The sequence below is a fragment of the Brachycentrus maculatus genome, unplaced genomic scaffold, assembly GCF_059751285.1.
Source record: "Brachycentrus maculatus isolate JH-2025_06_01 unplaced genomic scaffold, ASM5975128v1 h1tg000708l, whole genome shotgun sequence".
Lineage (NCBI taxonomy): Eukaryota > Metazoa > Arthropoda > Insecta > Trichoptera > Brachycentridae > Brachycentrus > Brachycentrus maculatus.
Window position 1 is genome coordinate 203,090 of NW_028281439.1, and position 27,334 is coordinate 230,423.

Consider the following 27,334-nt stretch of genomic DNA (forward strand, 5'->3'; position numbering starts at 1 on the left):
ACTGCGCCTTATTGGACGTTAATAAGGCACTGGACGGAATACATTATTGGATGTAAATAAGGGTCAACAGTAGTATTTATCAAAATTTATTTCGAAAAAAGGCAATTGTTTAATGAATTTACAGAGTTTTCAGGCAAATCTAATTATGCAACACAATAGTTGTGGAAAAACAGCGGAACAAAAAGTCATTTTGTAAATGTAAATTCACTAACAAGCGCTTTTCAGAAAAGTTTTAACGTACAAATTCCTAATGAAGTTGCAAAAACTCCATGGGTATTTTACTCACCTATATGGCAATACCAAAGCATATTTTTTTTTTTAATTAATTTTATATTTAACAATATACGTAAAAGGATTTTTTTATGATACGGGTTATTTTATATTATTTCTCGGATTTGCTTGCTCAACTTGATATAAAACATGAATAATTTTTCCTTTTTATAGAAGAAGATGGATGTCTGAGCTTTCCAGAGCTTAAGATCTGGCACTTTGCTGACTTAAGCGGTCACTTTATACACTTTTTTTGTGACACCTTTTAAATTCACATCTCATCCACAGGGTGAAAAATTCATTGTCTGATATAGTAAATATAATTAGTTTTTTTTTTAAGATGTCAAAAATGAGATTTGATTGGAAACGTAATAAAGTTTTAATAAAAATGTCTGCCTATTGACAAAACTATGACTTTTAAGTCATCATTTTATATATACAGTTTTATATTTACCATTCTACCGGTAATTGATCACATTTTTTTTGACATCGAAGCTTGTTTTTTTAAATAATCTTTTCTACAAATTGAAAACATTTGCTTATGTGTCATTACATACTTCTGAAAATATTCTAATTTTTTTAAATTTGATTAAATTAAATACCCAAGATTTTTTTTATTATAATAATACCTTTTTTAAGATTTCCGGTTTTTGCCATAAAGGAATTAATATTAATTTGAAATTAAGCTTCACATTTGGTAGCAGACTGAAAACAGTAGTTTTCAAGTGTAAAATTATGACCATTATCGTGATTTACGTTATACATATGTGTACTTAGTTACGGAGAGTGTAACTTCAATGCTCAAAGTAAATGGTCAGTTTGGTTATTTTAACGAGCTTTTCAGCTTACTTGTGTTTACTTCTAGTTAAATGTAAATATGTGTCACCAAAAATGGTAAAATTACAATCCTATTATTATTACAAATCCGGTATCTTTCAGTATATTAGATTTTTTAATGTAATTCACAGAAATACATAAATTTCGTCGATTTCATTAAAAGTTTAAAAAAAATGTTTTTTAGTAATATCTTTGAATTTTATACCCTTCAAACATTCATATGTAGAATGTATAGATATAATATTTTGAGTTTATTTCAATGGTTTTTGTGAATGTAAATATATTTTTCTTTAAAAAATATTGATACAAAAAATCATGTGATAACTCATATCACATGATTTTTCTGTTTGTTTTTTTTTTCCTTGACATTTAATTTAAGATCTCTGGGTATTTCAAAGGCTTACGACCTGTCATCATCATATCATTACACGAATGCAGAAATATCCTTAATGGAAAATAAGTTAATTAATTTTCATTTATGCGTTGCGTTCTTTAAGCAACTTATTTTACCTTGAAATTTTTTTACAACAAACATTAATAGTTATTTTAAACTACGCATTTAAATGTTTAAATATTAATGATAATACTACTTAATGATTGAACTTGCTTGAAAAAGTTTAATTGTTTCTCTTGATAAATTTCCTTATTTGCAATTAGAATAGCTCTGCATTTAGGTGATGGTAAATTTTTTATTAACATTTATTTAAAAAAGCGAGTGGAGGCATTGAAAAAAAATAACCTGGCACCTTCAACACGATAGTTACCAAGTCAACTACTTCACGATTGAGGTGGACCAAATTTGTATTATTTATTAATATATTTTGTTCTGATATTATTAAATTTATTGTTTTCGTGTTTAGTATAAATAAAAATATATAATAATATAAAAGGACTCACATAAGAGAAAAATAAGCAAATAATATTTCAGTCTAGAATATCGAATACGTAACACAATATGTACACCATTTTTGGCCAAAATCTGAAATTCCAAGAAAGCGCTGACTCTTTATTACTTGAGGAAACAAAATACGGCTATAGAGCCTTCTCATTAGGCTTTGTGCCAACAAGGATTCAATTCATATTTATGCCAGGCAGACTTAATTTATTATTTACTGCTTAAATTTATAGATCAAGGGTTGCTGCGGCGAAAGACCGATTCCCGTTTTAACAGCCCTTAAAACTTTTTCTTTATAGCACCTTGATCGTTCTTCGTGTTGTACTTTTGTAAGCAATTTATTTTCATAAATTGAGACAAAAAGTTTTGAAAGTTTGGAAATATTTTTGTGAAATTTATATCGAGTAACCAGCTACTTTTAAATTATTGCGCAAGTTTTCTTGTTCAACGCAATGGAAAATAATATTGCTTCAGATTTTTAACAACTTAGTATAACGATTCAAAAGTTTAAATACGTGTTCTAATGGTTTTATTTTATGTCCTTAAATTAATATGAAGTATATGTAAACATTGATCTTTTTTTATTTTATTGAAATATTTTTGTTATTAATATAGTAAGAAAATATGAATTTACAACTGTTTTTAAAATTTTACAAAAGTAATTTTACTATGTTATACTATACAACTATTTTCAGAGCATGAGTAGTACTTACTATAGTTATAAAATAGCCATAAGTAATGAAAACTAATATATATTTTTTTAATTTTACCGAAAATGTTTTAAGTTCAAAAGTGAAAGCAGTTTGGGTAAAAAAGTGTTAGTAATTATATTTCGATGGCACTTTAAATTTTCTTTTTACAAATACTGTATTTGCTCCAATTTCAAGTTATTTATATCAATATTAATTTAAAGATTTTAACTGATGAAATTTTTTAGTAATTCGAAATATAAATCTAAATTGCAGACAAAGTTTTTATTATTAAATGCAGTGATATTTTCAAGTAAACCATAAATACAACTTATTGAAATTTAAGCAATGAGTTCGCGGAAATAATTATGAATATTCACATCCAGAAAAAAGATCTTTTAAACCAGCCAATATCAGGTCATAAAGCCTGTTTATTGTCAAACTTCGATATTTCCTACCTAAAGATTTCTTTACGTAAATCGCTCACTCCTTTCAACAACGTCAAAAAACTTGATTTTTCAGGAGATCATTTTAAATGTTCAAAAATATAATACAATGTATTAAAAATAAATATCAAGCCACTTTTTGAACTTTTTATTGTGCAACAAATCTTTTTAGGAAAAAACTGAATGTTTTTCACCATTTAAAAAATATTTAGTGTGTATGAAAAAAAAAATTAAACAATACCTTTTCTTCAAAATGCAAAAACAACACTTGCTGTCCGGTAGCGGGTAAATATTAAGTTGAAAATATGCAGCTTTTGCTGGGATATTGAACATTTTCTGGGCATTCCGAAAACATGCACAACTGAAAATTGACAATTTTTGATATATGTCGTTGTTGAAAGGAGTGAGCGATATGTTGATATATTGATGAAAATCTTGAAATTATCAACGCAAATAAAAAAAATATTTTACGATATTTTTGTTAAAATAATTCGACATTGATTTGAACTCTTTTTTTCTCCCATAAGGTCTCAATCTAGAACAAAATTTCAACTGTTAATTTACATATTATATTCTTGATATTCAAGGTAAGAGAGAAAGATTTATTCGGTTTTCCGATACGGAATTGACGGAGATTGCAACCGAGATATATCTCATTAAAAGTCCTTCTGTATTCTACATGGCTAAGCGACATCCTGCGAACGTGACGCAAGATAATGAGATTTCTACATTTATCGGAAACTGAGCAATTGGTCCCTGTCAAAACGACTACCTTCTGTGTAATTTTATTTGTTCCTCGAGGTGAGAGCAACGTAAAATTGAGACTCTTTCCATCTCCGTTAGTCTTAAAAATGTAATGAAATTACTTTCAGTGTCCCAAATGAAATGAAAAACTATGAAACTGTTGAAAAGTGAAACCCTTCCTGTCAAGATATTTACTAAATTGGATTTTTTTCGTAGAATTAAAAAATAATTTTTATTTTTATAAAGAATAATAAAAAAACTTCAAAGAATAAAATTATTGCTTTAAACAATATAGTTTTTTGGTCGTTGCAACTTATAAATAAGCAAATGAACAATACATCATGAGATTTTAATCAAACTTATTCAAAAAAAGCAAAAAGTGACTAAAATCATCGTACCGATATGCTGTACAATGATTTTAACACACTCAAAATGTTTAAATATATATCTAATCAAAATATAAGCTACATAAAAAATTTAAAATATAGTTTTCAAGTGTTTTCCAGTACGTAAAAGTTACCGAAGTTCGGATTTTGAATACAAATTAAACAGAACTAACTAACTAACTAACTAACCATCACGCCGCTTCCCCGCAGGGGTAGGCAGAGAGAATAGAGCACCACACTACTCTGTCCTTCCAAACATTCTTCGCCTCTTCCACGTTCATGCATCTCCTCATACATACCCGCCGATTGTAACGACTCCTAACCTGACCACTTTCAAGTATTTGGCACACTCGATCGTGCCAAGTTTTTCTCGGTTCTTCCTCTGCTTCTTTTCCCACTAACATTCGCCTCATAAATAAATATTTATCCACATTCATTTTGAAATTTATAAACATAATCACGGGTATTTTTTTTTTGGCAAGAACCACCAAGCCACCTTTTGAATCTTCTCAGTGGAATTCTTTTAACATACGTTTATTTTAAATCATTTTTATTTATTTTATAATAATTAGCACCAAAAAAATAGCAAGTCAAATGCCCTGTATTTAAAAAAAGGTATAACCTGCAAAGTTCCTATTTTAAATACCTGTCTGCAGGTAACGATAGTAAGATAAGTATACAATTGGTGAAATTCGAAGCCAGTTTCACAGTCGAGAAACTACCCAACTACGCCACGGCGCCCATCTTCCATATTCTCCTTTATCTATGTTTAAAAGTCAAACTAATGACAAAATATCATTATTTCTCATCTTTTTGTGCACCGTTTGCATCTCGTTTCTAGAACATTACTTGACAATTATCGCTAAAAGCATGAAAATTCTCCATTGTACGGCTCGCATAGCGTAATATTATAATATCATATTACGGTTCCGCTATCGAGAGTAGCATAAACATTTCATTTTAACGGAAAGCGGAATAATAATAAGATATATTTTATGGCTTTCACATCATTCGCTATCTGATTGAATCCAAACAATAAGCTAAGTGGTTTTTGCCATGAACAACTAAATTATTTCAAAATTGTTTCAGACCTCTAGTTCCCATATTCACATGATGTCAAATTGGTAACTGTTATGATCATTCTATAATAAATCTCATACGAGTGAATGAACATAATGTTTCTTTATTCAACTATCATCTTGTTCTGTGGAGAATTTTTCTAACATTTTTTTTATTTAACAAAAAAAAATCGAGTTAATAAATGATTGAAAAAAAAATTTTATTGGCACAAATGTATTTAAAAAAAAAGAATAATATCCCTTTATTAATAATTTCACCGATTTATTTATGATTTTTTGATTTTTTTTTAAAACTGTTGCCTTTACTGTGGCTTTTTCAAGAAAGAAAATACATAGCAAAGTTTATTAAATATTATACTTTACAGTATTTGAGAAGCAATGAAAATATCAGTCAAAAAATCTATGAATGTAATCAAAAACATCTAAAATGCATAGAGATAATAGCTGCAACAAAGCATGCTGTTTGCCATTAGCGATGTTTAGAAATGCGTGTGCTGCTGTTGTGCTCAACAGATGGCTCTACCATTTCGGTAAAAATATGATTTTCAAAAAAAAAACTGCATATCACACGCAAATAAAACTCTCACAGATGTGTATAAAAACACTTGCGTATTCAAACACAATGTTTTGTCAAATTTTAAAAGAAAGTGTTGAATAGCTTAAGAGTATTTTAGATCTTGAATAAACGAACATTAACCTTTTTTATTTATTTATTTTTAATATGTCAAAACACATGGGTTTTAGAGCACAACGTTTTTAATTATAATATAATACCCTTTTTTTGATTTGTTTTTTTTGTTTTTTGTTTAATCTCTGAATGTTTTTTAATAGTTTTATAACATAATTGTGGAATTGTTTAATTGGATTTTTTTTAATATGACTATTTTTTGTCAATGTAATGTAATGTTTATTATTGTTAATGTAACTATTGTTTTTTTTTTTGTATGTAAGCTGTACAATTCCCCAATAAATAAAATAAAATAAAATAATGACAATAATTTTAGGATTATTGGGAAGATTTTAAAGGACTGTTAATTTAACTATTAATTTTGAAAACTACACTTGAATCATTCACTTTCTGAAATGTTATTTAAAACAGAAAAGCTTGTATAAATGTAAAACCATTTTATTAATAGGATGTTAAAACGTCTTCATTGGTGGCGAAAATTGATGGTGTTCCGCTGAAAATTATTTTACATATTCATGTAATAAATCATATAAATTAAGATAAGCAAACGCTTGGCAAGTCTTTACCGAGACAAAATATTCCTATCATAAATTTTGTCATCGAATTTAAATAACAATGCCATCTATCCTAAAACCCTTCATGCTTAAACAGTCAAAGTCTTCATTTAAGTCGAATTTTAAATAATGACGTATAAAATTTATCTCTCAAATATATTTTTTTTTTCTTCTCTAACAAAATTTTCCTTATCAAAACAAGGTTTTTGTGTTTTATGGTGAGCAATAAATTCATCATTTAGCAAGGATAAACATTATATTGTTAAAGAACGGTAGTTATATGAAAATTGAATTTTCGCTAAATTGAAATACCGCCCTGAAGCGCTTAAAAGTTTAAAATAATGTTATTTAAATTTTAATAGCTTTATTTGAATAACGGGTAGGAGTCAATACCGTGTATAAATTAACTTTTCATTGATTTCAAAATACAGGCTGAAGTTAATGGTTTAGGATTTTCTTAATAATGAACAGTTCAGAATTTTTAAAATAATGATGAATCATTTGAAAATAATTGAGTAAATATTAGTTTTGTATATTAAAACCTAAGTTGTACTTTAACTAAAGCCTTTGTAACACATAATTTTTGGGTAAAATTTAGTTTTGTAAATTGATATGGCATTCATTTTGTGGTAACATCTCTCCATTTTCTATTTAAATCTCAATATTAAACCATATCCGGTTCCAAGGTGGAGCATATGGAACCCACAAATTGTCTCCAGGCTTTTTTGTCAGCTGCCAGCTCCCTTTCACCCTCCCAAGTCTGATCCCTGTCCCGAAGTTCTGACGAGGACTCCCAACGAATTGTCAGCAGTGGACGTCCTTGGTGGCGCGAACCTGATGCCTTGTAAAAGAGGCAAGATTGATTAAGGCTCTCAGGTGGCATGCGGAGTACATGGCCAAACCGACTGAATCGCCTTTTCTTGACGACAGTTGTGACCAAGGTTTGCTGCGTCCAACACCTTATCTCTTCATTCCTCACAAAGTCAAACAACTTCACAATAATTCTCCGCAGACACCTATTCTCTAAGCTCTAGGCCCTTAAGGTGCCATGTTTCACAGCCGTATAAGAGAATAAGAGTAAAGTAGAATAAAGTTTCTCATGTATGTGATTCTAATCCAGGATTCGGACTTCACATAAAATTGAAAGAGTTTCTGCTTTATAAAAAAGTTCTTTTATCTCACATAAGATGTCTTTGGTGAAGTTTTAGTGATAAAACCACAATGTTTCGAAATTGGATCATACATATAGAACTTCCAAGAATTTGAGTAATGTGGTTGTTAATCATGGGTAGAATTGGCGAATGTTACACGTGTGTAAAGTCATCACTTAACCAGACAATAACGGCCGTAAGCCCCGTAAATGCCCAGACTTCCATATCCTTCTTTATCTATGTTGAGATGTCAAAAAATAATATAAAAATTTCTTGTATTTTGAATGAAAATCGAAAAAAGAAGTGGAAATCTAGTTAAGTATAAGAAAGCTTTATATATCAGATTGTGGTTATCTCGACACGATATAATTATTTTTTCTTTCATATGTCATTCCTTTATAAAAATCTTCTTATGGGGATTTGTCAGTATGTTGATCCCAGGACGCAGATCCGTATCACAGGGGAACAGTTGGTGTAGCGTAGAATTTTCTTGACAGGGCTAATTTTAGTTTTGATGGGAATATACCGCAGAGATTAGGTTGGATGCGGAAATAAGGGATGAAAGGCTTTTGTGCTATATCACCGAATACTCAGTTGTCTCTTTTCGTGTAGAATGAAAAAAAATGTGAATCATGGTGAATGAGTATTATATTTTTATAATTACGTTTTGAATATAATAAGCTTTTTGTAAGACAAGAATTGGTGGCTTATAAAAATATTTAAAATTAATTATGTTTCTTGTAATACGAAAAATTTCTTTGTACTCCACCTCCGTAGTGAAAAACTTAATGCTTTTGGCTATTATGCTTTAGAGCCTGAGTTCTATTCCCAGGGGAGTCTTATTATTTTTTACTCTAATATTTATATTTTATCATCCTGAAGCTAAAACTTATGACTTTGTCTTCATATATTGTAATAACCGGTAAATTTTACATTTTATGAATTCGATTCAGTACCCTATGCATCATTGTATATGGACAAGGGAAATAAAAAAAGTGTTTCTAAAAAACTATGATAATATTTCAAAATTGAAAAATATTTTTCCTTTGTAATTTATTTAATATTTAAAAAAATAAATATCTAAATTTGAGAGAAAAAAAATACTTTAAATATTCTACTTATGTAAAAAAAATCATAGTAAAAGGAAAATTTGCATAATTTATAATACTTAAAAAGTACCTACCTTAATTAAAATTGAAGGTAAGTACTTTTTGCAACTATTTTAAATATTTGAAACAATCTCAGCGAAAATTTCATTCTTAAACTAAGCGTCTTAAAAGTATAGCAATTAGTAAATATTGAACTCTTGATGTTAACCAATTTAAAATGTGATTAAAGCAATTCCTTTGAGTGAACAAAATTTTCGAATATTAATGACTTTTGAAAATTGTTCAAGAACCCTCAAATCCTATTATGCAAAATGAGTTGGTTAGAAATTATAAAAAGTTAAAGTCTTATTACTGGTAGTTGAAAATGAATAAAAAATTACCCAAGTAAGTAATTTTATTTAGTTTTCGTTTACATTATTATACTTGTCACATTTTATTCTTTTTTTATTGGCAGGAATAATGTATGAAATAAACATTGGAGTACCAAAAAAATCAATCCGACTTACTGACTTTATTTCATGAGACATATTTAAAGAATTCAATACCAATTTTACATGGAATAAAATAAGTTTTATTAAATATTCAGCATTAGTCGGGTTGTGGTCTTGTGGTTAGTGTCGCAGACTCTTAAGTCAGAGTTTCTCGATTCGAACCCCTCTATCGCAATTTGATACCAATTTCGGTTAATGAGTCACTTAGGCTCACAGAAATAGTACGAAATTGGAATATTTGAGTAAAATAATAAAAACACAAATATTTCTCTTATTAAAAAATCCTTCTGCAAGCTTGTTCTTCTCCATCTTATTCCTCATTGCTGAGGGTTGTGACCCTTGGAGAAGCAATGACTCTTCTCCAGTTACCCTTTGACTGTGCTGCACGTAGCGCACCAAGTGCCTTCTGCTGCCTTAATTAGCAAGCCTAACATATTAATTAAATTTGCCTCTCCAAGCACAAACATAATATTGTAATTAAAAGAAAACTAATCAATCACATTTTGAAATGAGTTTTTTACGGCAAAATAGAATAAAATGCATAAAATCAATATTCCAAAATAACTAATACAACTTCAAGCCATCTGTGGATAACTTAAAAACGAAGTTAAATTTTTATCAATGCTCAAAACTAACGTGTTTTTTTACAAAACTGAGATAGTTAAAAGTTTCATGAGTATCCGAGAAACTCCATTAGCAAAAATATTTATTTTGCATCAAATGGAGGTTCGTATTTGTATTTTAAATTTTAAAATATTAATTTAATTTATCAATTAACTTTAGATAATCACTAATAATCCCTGTAATACAGCTCTGTCACCTCATCAGAATGGTTATTTATTTTTATTTTTGTCTTACTATAATTCTTAAAATCTGTTGTGACACATTTTTCGATGCATTCTCTTTCATTTTTAAACACCGTATGTGTAGCTAAGTCTAAATTTTAGATTTGAGTCCTTGAGACGTTGAAAGATGAAGAGAGGATAGGAGATGTTTCATTCCACAATCTAGCCGCTTGAACAGAGAAGGAATTACTGAAGAATGATGTGTTGTGGCGAGGAATGGAAAGTATTCTTTCTTGGGAAAAACTAAGTGATAAACCATGATATGAGAGATATATGTGGTTTTCAGTAAGATATTTAAACTCTTCTTCTCTTTTACTTGGTGTAGGCCTTGTGGCCTGTTTTAAGAGGGATAATCCTCCTGTGATGACGATCCCTAGCTGTCGATCTCTCATCTTTGGTGGTCTGCCCGGGAACCGTCTACCCAGAGATGAGAGAGAGTTTCGTAAAATGCATCAAAATATGTTTCACAATATATTCTAATAAAAAGTGCTAAAATTAAATCATTAATAAATAGTTATTATCATAAAGTGAATGTCGAATCAATTATTGGAATCAAACCTGTCACTTTTATAAACTAGACTTATGAAAACCATTTTATGGATACACAAGAGTGAAAATAACTGTTATTTATTTTACAATATATGTAATGGTAGCAATATTTTACGATATTAATCGACCGAGTCCCCAACGTACCATATTGTTAAATCTTAAACTATTATCCTTAATTTATAACTCTGTTCGCTATGTTATACCGCTTGAGTGGTTTCATCAATGACAATGTTGTGTAAGATTACACAATCTTTACGTATTTCTCTGGAGACGAGTTTCAGTTGGAATTATGGGGTATCTAACATGATAATCATGTGCTTTTGGATGAATTAAACTGAGCACCTGTGTTATTGAACTTGTTCAGCTTCGATTGTTCGTATTATGCAGGAACAATGAGATCATTGCCCTGCTTTTGTCTAAACTTTGAGATAATTTTGGGTACATTTCAATTCAGATAGTAGCACAATGTCCAAAATATGTCCTGTTACTATACGAGTAATTCACTCTCGACTGTATTTTGAAACCACCTTTAAAGACTGATTTTTAATATGAAGTATCTCTTTCAAACGTATCTTTCACAATCATTATAAGTCACTTGTAAATTTTTCATTCACCATAAATTTTGTGGTACCTATAAACGTTCGATGTAATGAGATTTATTTTTCATCGAATATATATAAAAAAAATTACATTGACAAATTAACATTTTTTAAAAAAAAAATTAGATTGATGAAGGAGAATAAAAAAGTGTGGGTATTTACAGGTCTCACGACCTAACAAAGGTTGGTTTAAATGATCACTTTATTTACTTTGACATCAGCCTGGACCAGTCTGATGATGCCGGTAACAACCGGATAACACTGAAAAAACTGGATAACAGATCAAATAAAATAAAACTTTAAAAATAAAAGGCTGTTATTTTACTGTATGCAATGATAATTATTTGAAAATCACATTAATGCCGGCTGCCTGATATATATTTTTAACTCCGTTTTATTTTTATATAAAAACCTTTACCCTATCAATTCACTGATTAAGATACAATAAATTGCGATATACGAAGAAACTGTATATTTTCGAAAGCTTATAATTATTTTTTTTACTGAGTGAACATTTAAATGACGTTATCATACTAACAATATTATTTTTCTTTCTTTTCAGGCTTCATTCTATTCCACGGCATTGAAGACTCTCATCTCAGTATCGACGGTTATACTTTTGGGACTAATAGTGGCCTACCATGCGTTGGAAGTTCAGGTAAAAATGCTTTTTACATTTAAACAATACTATTAACAAACAAGAACGGGCGAGTAGATGGCAAATCGCTCACTCCTTTCAACAACCCCATATATCAAAAGTCGTAAATTTTCAGCTGTGCATGTTTTCGGAATGCCTAGGAAATGTACTATATTCCAGCAAAAGTGGCATATTTTTAACTTAATATTAACCCGCTACAGGGCAGAAAGTGTTGTTTTGCATTTTGAAGAAAATGCATTTTTTAAGTATATTTTAAATGTACTAAATGTTTTTCAAATGGAGAAAAAACATTCAGGTTTTACCTAAAAAGATCTCTTACACACTTGAAAATTCAATAAGTGGCTTGATATTTATTTTTAATACATTTTATAATCTTTTTAAGCTTTAAAAACGATCGCCTGAAATATCAAGTTATTTGATATATGACGTTGTTAAAATGAGTGAGCGAAATGTGACCAAATTTTTTTAAGCATATTTTGACAATTGAGATTTGAAATTAATTAATTAAATTAAAAATTTTATTCATAATAAACAAAATTTAAGTATCAAAATAAAATTAAAATACAACACATATTTTAAAGAACATTATTTGATTATTTGAATGCAGTCGAAATGCGATCTTTCAGAAAAATGTACGACAAAACGATGTATGATAGATGTTCTAATAGTAAAATAAGGAAGAAATGCAAAGCTGAGACAAGCATTATTGATAAAATTAAGAAATGTGTGTTGATATTGTTTGGACATGTAGAATGAATGTGAGGAACGAACAGTCAAACAAATTTATGAGGCAAATGTTATTGTAAAAATGAGCAGAGGAAGAACCGAGAAAAACTTGGCACGATCGAGTATGCCAAATACTTGAAAGTGGTCAGGTTAGGAGTCGATACAATCGGCGGGTATGTATGAGGAGATGCATGAACGTGGAAGAGGCAAAGAATGTTTGCGAGGACAGAGTGGTGTGGCGTTATATTCTCTCTACCTACCCCTGCGGGGAAGCGGCGTGATGGTTATTCAGTTAGTAAGTTAGTAAGTAAATTTGATAATAACTTGTATTTCATTTTTATTCTTAGCACCTAATGTCAAAACAAACGTCCATCAAATATTCTACACACATCCACTGCCCAAATTTTACACATTTCTCAGCCAAAACTTTGAAGTCAAATAGCATTATTCAGAATACTAGATATCTGAACTAAAGTGCGCACGACTCATTGTAGTTTATATTGTTTAGTTACTTTGTATATTTTGCCGAGCTATACGAAAAGAAAAGTAAGCATTGTTTTGTTAATAACAGAGAATTACAACACGCAACCATCATTAACTGTTTATTAAAAGTTTAAAGATCAATACGGAGGTTATATTAAACTAGAAGTACATTAGTTGAGAAAACTAGAAACTGAAACTGAAAACCAACCCCATCAAAATTAAACTGGAACAAAATTCACTTTTTTTCAAAGTTGATTGATTTAAAAAAAATAAAACTATTATTCTTAATCTATTAATTTTGGATCTGCCTTTATAAAGATATAGTTACCGCGTTATATTACGATGCTAGAGTTCCTGGGTTTGATTTTCAGGGGCGTATTTTTTTTAAACTTTTGATTTGGCATTAAGTTTATGGAATCACATTATGATTTAAAGTAATAAATAACTTTGGGTTAGTATAAAGTCGGGTTGTGGTCTCGTAGTTAGTGCCGCGGACTCTGAGATATTGGGTTAGACCCACTAAACCACAATTGTTAACCTGTTTTTCAATAGTGGGCCACTAAAGCCTACGAAAATGGACTGAAATTCAAATATTTGTGAATGAAAATTTTATAAAAACACATATTTCTCAAATAAATGTTTTCATAAATGTTTCTCAAAAAGTGATAAAAGACGTTGGGTTTATAAGCAATATTTTTTTAAATAATGTAACTTGACCTTTTTTGTTAAGTTTTACGTATATCCTGTGACTAAGCATTATTTTCAGGTAGATATAAGTGTTATCTTTATGTACCTATTCAGCAAATGCATAATTCTGCCAAAGGCTTCATTTTTTGTGTCGCCTGAATTTACGAGGCTTGAAATGCAAAGAATCTTAGTCAGAATACGCCATTTTGTAATTTGAGTTAGCCTAGAGTAGGTATTGAGCACAAAATTAGCTACAGCCTTAGTAAATCTATCAACAATTTTTTTTATAAGTTATAAACAATTGCAAAAATTGTGCATAAATTGCCTTTGGTGTACAGGAAATATTACTACCACCAGTGTACTTGTATTAATGTCAATGATATTATTTAGAAACGCATTCGTAAGTAAGTTGTTGGATAACATAGAAACATTAATTTAGTCCTCAAAAAAGGACAAAGATGAACAGAAAATTCAATAGTTCAAATTAAACGGACCAAAAAACTCAATGGATCGGAGAAATGCATTTCGCTCGCAAATACTGTGTTCATACACTTTGTATATTGGATGCCATGTTGGTCTTATCGTTATGTAAACACAATTCGAATGTATTCCTTTGTGTCCGCATTGAAGTTCTACAACTGACAAATTCGATATACATATAACAAACTTTTGCTGTACACGTTGTCTGAGTTATCAACATAGATGTTAATTTATGAATTAAATTCCGTTTTTTACAAATATTCGGAAAGAGTTTTTTTGCATGCAGAATTTTTTAGGAGAGGGTAAAATTAAACGTTTTAAATATATAAAATATATTGAGTTATTTTTTATGCATACATTATCCATTGCAATAGTCCAGTGAGGTTATTTTCAGATATATATATTTAATATTCATGGTACAAAAGAATAAGAATCTAAACAGAATCTGAAAAAAAACTGAATCAGTTTCTGTATGGGTAAAAAGTTGTAAAATTTTATCGGGTTTTAGAAATTAAAAAAATCATAACCAATTATAAAAATTTATTGATTGGTGGTCATTCTGTATTAATATCTATGTATTTTAAATTAAACTTTACTTAATACAAATTTTTATTTTTTTCACGTATTTCATCTATTTGACACGTGTTTTGTTGCGTTAAACATCATTTTTAATCACTGATGTTTGATAAAAATGAAAAAAATGAAATAATTAAAAGATAACAGTTATACATTTTTTTTCCATACGTATTTTATGGGACCAATTATTGGGTTTTCATAACGTTTAAAAGGACAAAATTCGATCACTTGTCACATAAAATACGTGTAAATACAATTATATAGTAGTTATTTTATTGTATAAAATGCATTTACCAAGAAATGTCAGTACAAAACATCAATCTAATAATTAAACTATATAAAGTAAAAGTAAAACTTAAAAATAAAACAAAATATTTATTTTAAAACGTATTTCAGAACTGTGTTTTATCGTAATCCATCTACTTATATAGAATTTTCTAAAATTAAACAGAAGTTTTGTGGTTATAATAATGTATTTTAAATTCGTTTTGTTTGACAAATTGAATGATTAAAACAAACAAATGTTTTGAATTTTTCATCAAATGTCCGTTATTGTAATAATGCTGCAACAAACTTTTCAAATCCAATTTTTTGTAATAACAATATTATTATTGTTCCGGTCCAATTTCAGTTATTATGAATTCTTTAGTTATAGCCACTTCCCGAGAGAATTCAAGTTAATTTATATGCCATTACATTATCGAGTTACAAAAATGTTTTGCAATAACAAGGAAATTATAGGACTCAATTCATATGGCACAAAGTTATTGGAAATGAAAATCTGATACCAAAAACATTTTTTAAACATTTTTATCGCCTACCCAATTTATTGGGAAAAACTATTTTTTATAAAAGTTATGACATATTATATAAGGACACTTCGACCATTTTGAAAAAGTTGTTTGTGAACTGTTCAAAATACATCATAGAAAATAATTTGTTTCATCAGTTTTATATAAAATCCTAAAAAAAAACTTAAACTTTTGTATCCTTTAGGCTAACGCTCATTTGTCCTTCTTTATAGAAAAGTCCTTACTTTAACTAGGTTATGAAACTTAAACAAGCTACATCTTGTTCATACAAATCCCACATGGAAAATTTACAGTGTGTTATATTACTATTTTTCTATTTCATCAAAAGGACCGCATAGAGCCATGGAAGCCTCCTTTAATTGACTTTATTTGCAATAAATAAAAATCTCAAACAGATGAAATAGAAAAAAACAACCCTTATTTCCACACATTAATAAAATATGAACAAAAGAAAAAAAATATTCATAAGAAAATGGGGTCGATACTTGCATTTCTCCAAGTGTTATTCCGGCTGTAAGAATGTATGTTTTGGCTTATTAATTTTTTTTTATACACGATTGTATCTGAATACGCGTTTCTTTTTACATATCTGTGACTGATGGTTTTTTTCTGACATTCATACTTTATTTAATAAAATGAAATTTCGTTAAAAGCAAAAGCAGAACAATCTGTTTAACGTTACAGCAACACTCGAATTGCTTAAAATTTCTAATGACAACATACTTCTTGACAGCTGTTGTTACTAAACGTTTTCCATTGTATTGTTGTTTTAATGATTGCAGTACTTGCATTACCTCACAAGCATTATGAAATTAAATATGAATGTGTGTTATTTTTTCTTTATTTTTCATTGAAACAGACTAATACAACAACACGTATGTAAGTGGGTACAGCTAGTTTAAGATATATACTATACATCAGCGGCGTGCCTAGGGTTTACCAGTAAGGCAAGCCCTTATTTTTCACTTTCGTGAATACATGACGCACCTATAATTTCTTCCATTCATACCATTCCCAGTACAGTAAGCTCCCAAAAAAAATTATAAAGAAAAACAATGCATTGTAATCTCGGCTATTCTCGGCTAGATGATTCCAGTACCACAAACAAGCGCGCGATATTTTAAAAACAACCATACAATAATTATGTATTTTTAATCATTTCATGCAGATTTGGTAATTTTTATTCGGAGTTGTTAGGCAAGCCAAGCTTATGGGCTTCTACGGAAGTACCGCCACTGCTATACATATATATATATATATATATATATATATATATGTAATAAAATAACTAGGTACCTACCTATACATTTTATTAAGTACTTACAAAAAGTACCTACATAAAACAGTTCTACCACCAGATGCCGCATGCGTCGCTCAGAATTAAACAAAAGACTTCCGATAATATTATTAACTGTCAGAATAAGATAGATAGATAGATAGATAGATAGATATAAAAATTATTATAAAGATAAATTAAGAATAAACTTTAATTACAAAGCAACACATTGTTTATTTTATTATTATACACCCACTTTACATATTATTTACACTTAATTTTCAAAAGGAAAATATTACCACGTTATAAAACGACAATTTTGTTAATCAAAAATAAAGAAACAAAATTTAAAAAAAATGGATACTGCTCCTCAAACATTAGAAAACTTACTAGAAAAATTAATACAAAATGCTCAGGTAAGCAAACATCAAAATTTAAAAGATATTTCAGAGATGTTCATCATTCAAAAATTTACAAGCAAAAATCCTAATGCAAACCAGTGGATGGATATTTTTGAAAAAGAATGTACACGTTTTGAGGTGACAACGGATGAGAAAAAAATTGAAATATTAAGATTGTTTATGGATAAAAGTTGTGAAGATTGGTACAGTTCGATGATGATAAAATTTTCCATGAACTCAGAATGGATAGTATGGAAAAACAACTTTTGTAAAACATTTACAAACAAGGGATGGAACCATGTAATGTTTGCATTATCTTTTAAATATAACGACGGTTCCTTGTTAGACTATGCCATAAGGAAGGAAAAACTTTTGTTGGAGATGAGAAGAACGATCGACATGGGTACCTTAGTAGATCTTATTGTGGCTGGTTTACCAGAATTTATAATTAATAAGATTGATAGAGAAAAATTAGAAGATACAGTCGATGTATTCAATGAAGTAAAAAAACACGAAAACATTGTAAATAAAAAAAGGTTTTCGGATCAAAGAAGATATGGAAATCTAAGAACTAGTGGTAAAATTAAAGATAAAAGTCCATGTAAGATTTGTGAAAAATTAAATAAGGGAACTCGATATCACCCTGAAGTAACATGCTGGTTTAAAACAAAGGACGATGATAAGATTAATAATAAAAATGAAGATTTACAAATCACACAGAAACAGTGCTTGAAGAATGAAAATAAAAATAATGTGGAAAAAATTTCTACAAAATATAAAATAAAATATTCTCCAGGAAAGAAGAATTTAGAAGTAGATTGTCTAAGCAGGAATCCAGTATTAAAATCGAATGAAAATGCAGATGAACAATTAAAAGTTGTAAATTTGGTTAAATTAGAAGATAATTTAAAAGATCAGAATAAAAATAAAGACATACAAATAACACAGAAACAGTGCTTGAAAAATGAAAATAAAAATAAAGTAGAAAAAACTTCTACGAAAGATAAAATAAAATATACTCCAGGAAAGAAGAATTTAGAAGTAGATTGTATGAGCAGGAATCCAGTATTAGAATCGAAGGAAAATGCAAATGAACAATTAAAAGTTGTAAATTTGGTTAAATTAGAAGATATTTTAAAAGATCAGAATAAAAATGAAGACATTCAAATAACACAGAAACAGTGCTTGAAAAATGAAAATAAAAATAAAGTAGAAAAAACTTCTACGAAAGATAAAATAAAATATACTCCAGGAAAGAAGAATTTAGAAGTAGATTGTCTAAGCAGGAATCCAGTATTAAAATCGAATGAAAATGCAGATGAACAATTAAAAGTTGTTAATTTGGTTAAATTAGAAGATATTTTAAAAGATCAGAATAAAAATGAAGACATGCAAATAACACAGAAACAGTGCTTGAAGAATGAAAATAAAAATAAAGTAGAAAAAAATACTACAAAATATAAAACAAAATATACTCCAGGAAAGAAGAATTTAGAAGTAGATTGTCTAAGCAGGAATCCTGTTTTAGAATCGAATGAAAATGCAGATGAACAATTAAAAGTTGTACATTTGGTTATATTAGAAGATACTTTAAGAGATCTGAATAAAAATGAAGGAATTCAAAAGAAAAAAACAAATGGATTGAAAAAAACTGTGTCTACTTTAAAAGGGTCAAGAAAAAAAAATACAAAAAAAAGAAAGAAAGAAAAAAGAACGAAAAAAAAAGAAAGAAAAAAAAAAAAGAAAAAAAAGAAGGAAAAAAAGGAAGAAAGAAAAAAAAAAACTTTACATATCACTAAACTTATACCAGTCCCTTCACTACAAGAAGATGATCCGGAGGACGAGTGAAAATTTCACTATGAATTTTCATCCCCAAGGGGGGAGATGTAATAAAATAACTAGGTACCTACCTATACATTTTATTAAGTACTTACAAAAAGTACCTACATAAAACAGTTCTACCACCAGATGCCGCATGCGTCGCTCAGAATTAAACAAAAGACTTCCGATAATATTATTAACTGTCAGAATAAGATAGATAGATAGATAGATAGATAGATATAAAAATTATTATAAAGATAAATTAAGAATAAACTTTAATTACAAAGCAACACATTGTTTATTTTATTATTATACACCCACTTTACATATTATTTACACTTAATTTTCAAAAGGAAAATATTACCACGTTATATATATATATATATATATATATATATATACATATATATTTATATATATATATATATATATATATATTTATATACATATATATTTATATATATATATATATATATATATATATATATATATATATATATATATATATATATAAATATATATATATATATATATATATATATATATATATATATATATATATATATATATATATATATATATATTTTTTTTTTTTTTTTTTTTTTTTTTAAACATATTATTTTTTTAATTGTTTTTTAAATGTACAGCTTTCTGTTGTTTGGAACTAAAATTAGATTTTCCGTTCTTAATTGAATAAAAAAATACTAATTTTACCTTTTTTATCGGTCACTAATTTGAGAAATAAATTATCGCGCATAAAAGTGTAGGTCAAAAACTGAACGTTGTAAAATAATTGAATAATGGAATCCATTAAAATTTTTATAAATGTACGCGCCCGTTATTTTCGTGCTAACGCCACTTGGCTTGGTACAGCCAAAATGCGTGAACAGATGTGTAGAATAAATGAAAAGGTAATAAACATTACTTATTAACTGTTCCCGATCAGTATACGATAGGGATAGCCTTTTGAGTAATGTGCGTATTTTATTTTGGTTGAAATTTTGAAAAGGTTCATTTTAACATTATTTTTATTCATTTTAACGAATTGTAATGGAATTGATTTACACGTTTGTCAATATGTTTATATTTATTATGCGCATAATAAAATTCACCTTATTTTTAAAATATATATATTTATAATAATAATTTATTTATATGGGTTTTATATTCATGATAACATTTGTAGTAAATAGCATCTGTACTTTAAACATCTAAATTTAAGTATTCTTAAAATAAGTTGTGTTTATATTAACTGACTCAAGTATTCAATTTCAAATGATATCTAAATTTTTACTTGGTAAATACCGCTTTTTCTTTAAACGCAATTTGACATCATCATCAATCTTAATTTAAAACTTGTATCCTAGGGACGTTGAAGGATAAAGAAGGGAATGAAGCCGTTCCTTTTTTTAGTTTACATGTACAATAGGGGCGAAATGTTAAGTCATTATCATATTATTAATAATGTTTATTTTATATGCAAAAAAATCAACATATCACGGTTCCTCCCTTATTCATATAATGGCATTGAGAGCGCATTCTGTGAGCATCCCTCAAGTTGTCAAGGAGCAGCTCTTGATTAATTTTTGCCTGGCGAGCTTTCCCTTGATCCAGCCCTGAATGACACCGTAAAGGAACTACTAATGAGGCTCTGCCTTTTACGTGATTAATCACCGTGGAACAAATTATTTAGCGAAATTGTTAAGGGAGCAATTAATTGGTTGAAGTAATTGGTGTTCAAAATAACCTTTTCATCGAATAAATTGATTGAAGCCTTTTTTCTAGGAGGAATAATTATTTACGTATTTAACTAGTTATATCCGGCTACGAGTCGCTGTGGCGCAGTCGGGTCAAATGAAGAAGAAAACAAAACAAAAAGTTTAATTTCCGGTTGTCAATAAACACGTTTTTTGCCATGAACAATGTTTAGTATTGCGCGTGCTGCTACTACAGTAAGTAGATGGCACTGCCATTTTTGTTAAAAAAACTATTTTTCTTGTCACAGGTATATTAAAATACGTGTATATTCAAATGGAAATTTGTGTCAAAATTTGAATGCAATTCATGAGTTTTTTTTTAAATTTATTTATATGCCCTTTTACTTTCGAATAAGAATACCGTCTACAGAGATTTTCGTTATGACTTATTTTTTTATTTAATATTTTTTTTAAATCATATAAAATTTTAATAAACGATTGTTTGTTCATGTGGGGAAGTACAAAAATAGTAACAAAAACAGGGCTTATGACCTGTCATAGGCTGGCTTAGCGACCATTTTATACACGTTAAGCATTCTTTATTCTTCACAGGATTGGCAACCACACTACTTAAACTTTTGGAACCCATATATACTATATGTCATAAATCTCACGCCGCTTCATATTTGAGATTAAAGTTGAGAGAAAGCTTTTATTTAAAGAAGCCTTTTTATTTAGATATATGTAAGATCCTTACCGTATTATTTTACACGCGGAGAGATACCTGAACACACAGAATAAAATTCTTATGTGACTTATAATTTGAACAGTTATTTAGTTAAAATATGTTGGGTTTTTCCAAATACGTTTTCACAATACTGGATTCTCCACTGAAGAATTTATTCTCTATATATGCATGTTGAGATGTCAAAATATAAAAAAAATATTCCTTAGTGCAAAGAGATTTTTGAACAAGGATTTAGAGACACTCAAAATAAAGTTTTATTTTATATTGAGATCATTATGTTATTTTAAAAAGTAAATACCGAATAAATAACAAATACTTGTTTGAAATTTACCATGTCTTTGTATTTATTAATTCAACAAATTCACTGCCCAACAATTTACAACTTTTATTTTGTAACTGACTTTATGCACTTGCATGGTTGAATTCAAAATAAAAGCAAAAAAAATGTAGCACGTCAGGTTTTTAGTTATGGATGTTTTAACTTATCATGTTGACTAAAGTTTATCTTATTATTAATGTATAAATATATTTATATATAAACATATAATCGTATTCAATATTAATAAGTATATATTTTTTTACTTTAACTCAATAATTTTCAATCCTTCTTTTGAATCCCTCAGACCTTAGACTAAAACACGTCTAGATACCAACCACTATTACAGTTTCAACGTATGGGGTCCATACAAACAATAATATGACTGTAACATCAAAACTTGACGTGATACAAGCTTATCTCCATAGATATTTAAAAAAAAAACGATTAACTTAGTCCAAATCAGTCATCAAAATTTCAGTTACGAAATCATTGTTGGTATGTGTTAGCACAGTCATCATGCATTATACATTTGATTTACGAATAACAAAGCATAAATTGAATGACTAAAAAACGTCGAGTCACGATAAAATTACCTTTGGAAAATACCATATATATCTCGAGTCATCAGAAAGGAAATTGTTAAATAAATATCCCAAAGAAATTGAGTTATCAAAGGTTGAAATTCAACTTTTTAATGAAATTAAGGATATTTAAACCCCAACATAACTTTATTTTTCATTCAAAGTCTGCATTCATGTACAATAATTGAAATGTTCCTATCGACGGGCTTTTTGAAGGTAAGTTTTCTTTTACGGGGTAATTTTAAATTCTCAAAGTGTTTCTAAGCCTTAAAAAGTTTTTATTACCCAATTTTAAATCTTCAGCAAATTTTTCAGATAACAGTTTCAGTAGGTACAGACCTCAAAAAACTTTTAGGATTTAGCAATCTAATGATCTTATCTTTGGTTTGTGAGTAAATATTTATATTTTATACATATTTCTTTCATATTTACTTAAAAATAAACATTTTAAAATGTGCCCGCGCTGCGGCAAAACTCATTGAGGTCACATTTTTATAATTTGTTATTTGCATGAAAAAATACAAAGTAAAAAATATTAACAATCGGGAATTATTTGTAGTTGAAATGAAATATTCATAACATTGCCCACATTGTAAAATAGTATTTTTAATGTGGTATTTTGGTTTTATTTCAGATATTTATGATGATAACACATTTGTAAAAGAGCATTATTAAAGTGGGCATTCTTATATTTTTGTTTCAGCTTTTCATGATAGACAACTGCGCCGACGACTGGCGGATAGCTATGACGTGGCAGCGGATATCGCAGATCAGTATAGAACTCATAATCTGCGCGATCCACCCCATCCCGGGGCAGTACTACTTCATGTGGACCACCAAGCTGGCCAATAAGGGAGGAATTATGGGCAACGAGCTGGTTAGTACGCACGACCATTAATTTTAATATAATTAGAACATTCTAGACCGTAAAATAATTGCAGTAATTTTAGAGGCTCCCCGCTATGAGGAACGTTTAGATGAACGTTCTGTCTCATATCAACCCTTAAAATAATGCGTTTAAAAGTAATATTTGAGCTTGTAGACGTAAAACGACCACACTTTAAAAGTAACAAGAAATTAATTACCTATTTATGATCCAATTTCGAAACATTGCGCTCGAAACACTAGAATTTTACACGAGACATATGGTATATTGGTAAATAGATAGATCACTTTATTACGGTCGTAAGCTACGTAAATGCCTAGACCTCCATATTCTTCTTCATCTATATTGAGATGTCAAAAAAAGAATAATAACTGCCATAATTTGAGAAAAGCCAGATTTACGAACAAGTATTTGAACACATTCAAAATGTTGTAGATATTAACTTTCATATAAAACACAAATGTGATCTCAAAACGAATATTAGAAGCGTTTTAAGCAACCTTAACTGAATGTTATTTTCCCAATTTCTCCATTATAAGTTCACTATTATGATTGTACTTAAAGAAACAGCAAAATGATTTGCTTAGGACAGGAAACCTATAACAATTATAACCAATATAATTAATATTTGAAGCACTAACTTTGTAATTTTCCATTGTATAATTAAGTTGTAACTTTGTTTTAAAATCACGATAAATATTTAATTAAAAATTAATTATAATGTCTACCGGTTTCGAAGCTTACCGGTAGACATTAAAACTAAGTTATAATAAATTATTTTTTGTGATTTGAAAACAAAGTTACATTTTTATTATATAATTAATTTTAAACAAGTTTTAAAAGATATTTTTTTAATGAAAATGTGGATTGTCTGTTTTACGTCTATGCCCCCAATATATTATTTTGTATGAGGTCAGCTTTATAAAATTGATTTTTCAAAATCTAAAATTACTACAATGTTCAGCGTACAAAATTTCTACCCTTTCAATAAAAATTTCCTTACTTATATGAAGTTTTAAATAGATTCTTTTACCCCCAATAGTTTGACTTTAAGTAATGCTTTGCAAAACGAAATGTATTGGTTTTCTTACATAGAATAAATTATACATTTATATCTTATCATTTAAACATTTCTTTAATTATTTTTCGGTTCAAAACTCTCTTTTTGATATTTATGAAACGAGATGAATACACAATTTTTGAATAAAGTTTAATGTTATGTATTTATTTATCATTTAAAAAAAGCTCTTTCATTACTGTAAGTGAAAAGTGTTCATGAACATTTTTTGGTTTAATGATTGACGCTTACAATTATTAATTTTGTATGACAATTTTTTTTTCTACGAATTTTAAGGTATATACATAAATGTAACCCTTTGAGACCAAGTATTTATTCAAATTATTGTATTTTCTTTTCGAATTTGGTTCCATTGTTCCACTTTATTCATAACTTGACAATTTTTATTTCAGTAATTAGTACTGTGGGTGTAAATGAGTTTCAGATTAATAAATAAGGACAAAACAGACTACATAATGTAAGATTTTTTTAATAATACCAAAATTTTAATTATTTTTATTTTCAAGTATCACCTTTTATAATAAAAACGCTAACTCGTGCCTTTTTAATTCAAAACTGCTGTAAAAAATAATAAATATTTAACGTTTTGAGCTATATAAACTCGTAAATTACTTTTTGCGTCAAACCTATCAAGGCGCATTTTTAAACGATTTTATTTTTGTTACTGCAAATATCCAGAACTAGACATTTTTGTAGCAAATGAGCTAAAATAACAGTTACTTGATGTAAAAAACATTTTTAAAAAATATGAAAACAATTGATTATCTCTCTTTATCATGAAAAAAAAAATTTAAAAAAAGGAATATAATCATTTGGTCTTAAAGGGTTAACATATAAAAAACTCATTTTTATTTTCATTTGCCTTCATCTCCACCATTTAACCCTTGCCCCATCAATCATTAGTGCATTTTTTGGAAACGAGAAATTAAAATCATATTTTTTTACACTGTAGGGAACCATATATAAGCAAATTCAGGTCTGTATCACTATTTGAACTCATGTTGTAGATTCTGTGTATGTATGCATGTGTTTGCCTGTTTGTGTGCGTGTTGTTTTTGGATGTGTATTTCCATAGTAAACTCTACTAGATCTCTGATATCCTTCAACGTTTTTTCTTCTTGTTTTGTCCTTTACACTTGCAATGTTTGTTTGTTTTATATGACTTGGTTCATTAATGGTCAAATAATTTACAGTTAAACTTTATTTATTTAAAAAACATATATTTTCAATCAGCTGTAAAGTCTTGAACATTTACTCAACGACAAATTTAATTAAAATATTTGGTATCTGTTTTTTATTTTTATTTTATTTAACCGCTTGCTCGGAAGACACTCGCCCGCCTTCCGCTTTGTTTCCTGGTTTATTAAAGACCTAAGGCTGGGCGGTGAGATTAAACTGCTTAGGATCCATAATACACCTATGTAGGTGTCGGTAAAGTCAGAAACCTTACACGGCACCAAAACTAGGCTAAAATAAGAATAAAAACCTACCCCTAATTAGTTTTATGATTGTCGCTACATGCGTCAAATATGGCTTCCATCCAAACGTCGTCCGGCCGCACCCAAATTTGGTCAATATTGATATTTCATTCAATATTATAACAGCAAAAAATCGTTTGCTCTCTTTTTTTGCCTTTGATGGTCACTTGGCAATGATTTTTGGTGCCCTTATAAATCTTTTAATAGCAGCAACAAAACAATTCATAAAAATCGTTACCGAATACGAGAAATAATTATTTATCGCGATTTGCACTTAATACTTTTTTTCTGTCATAATATTTTTTCTGCATTATATTTTGTAACGTAGGGTTCAAAACATTAACTTCTTGAAGTGCATGGATGCATTTAATTCGATTTTTTACGTGCTTATTTGCTTAATAAGCCTGCGTAAAATACCCAAGTATTTCAATTAAATTTGTGTTATATGTAGTAAAGACAAAAATACAAAAAAACATATTCAATACAGTCAAAAGCTTTTTGTTGCATTTTTGTTATTCTTAACGTGCACTTTTAATTTATTTTACAAAAAATGGACACCAGACAATTAAAACGTATGTTATCTTGTCGTGTGTCGTTCAATAACTTAAAAATAAATAGGATTATACGAGCAATAAAGCTTTTTTATTAAAATATATTCAATCAACAAAATAAAAGACAAAAAATTTGTGACTCATATTAATACATTTAGAAAATATTGACTATTTCTCAAAGATAAAACTAAAACGCTTGGATAATAAGACTATTTTCGACCTTATTAATGTTAACATTACTTAATTTAGTGAACATACAATGAAGTTTACATTTTCACCTGATAATGAGTACATCTGTAATTCTCAAAACTAGTCGTGTTTACATTAAGTCAAAAGTAGTCTTATTTTTATATTTAAATCATCATCTTTTTCCATAACGTAAATGCAGAATCAATAAATAATATTTTCCTGTTTCCTCCCTATTCGTACTCAATGGCGCATAGGATAATTTATCGGATCGACGCAGTGTAAACTTGGCCATAAATTTCATATAGGGTGATCAGTTCTGCGCTCTAGATTTTAGATCGAGGAGTGGGATTTTTAAAAGAGGAGTTTAATAAATATTCAAATTACAGAAAATGTACTTCTAGAAGTAAAATCATATCGAGATTGCTTTTTCACAAAAAAAAAATTATTCATCTGTGTAATGTATTGGGTTCCAAAAATGATCCAAGAGTATTTTAAAGCTTTTTTATGTACATTTTATATTTTTGTTAATTCTTTGAAAGAAGTAAATATTGACTA

The 27,334-nt window shown here is 28.5% G+C and overlaps 1 protein-coding gene across 1 annotated transcript in view; it reads left to right on the forward strand.

Moving 5' to 3' along the window:
* SK (small conductance calcium-activated potassium channel) overlaps positions 1 to 27,334 on the forward strand; it is a 249,288-nt gene that overhangs the window by 194,097 nt on the left and 27,857 nt on the right. Inside the window, exons 4-5 of the mRNA XM_088274700.1 lie at positions 11,895 to 11,990; positions 23,301 to 23,474. Coding sequence (XP_088130826.1) covers positions 11,895 to 11,990; positions 23,301 to 23,474 — 270 coding nt within the window. The remainder of the gene's footprint in view (positions 1 to 11,894; positions 11,991 to 23,300; positions 23,475 to 27,334) is intronic.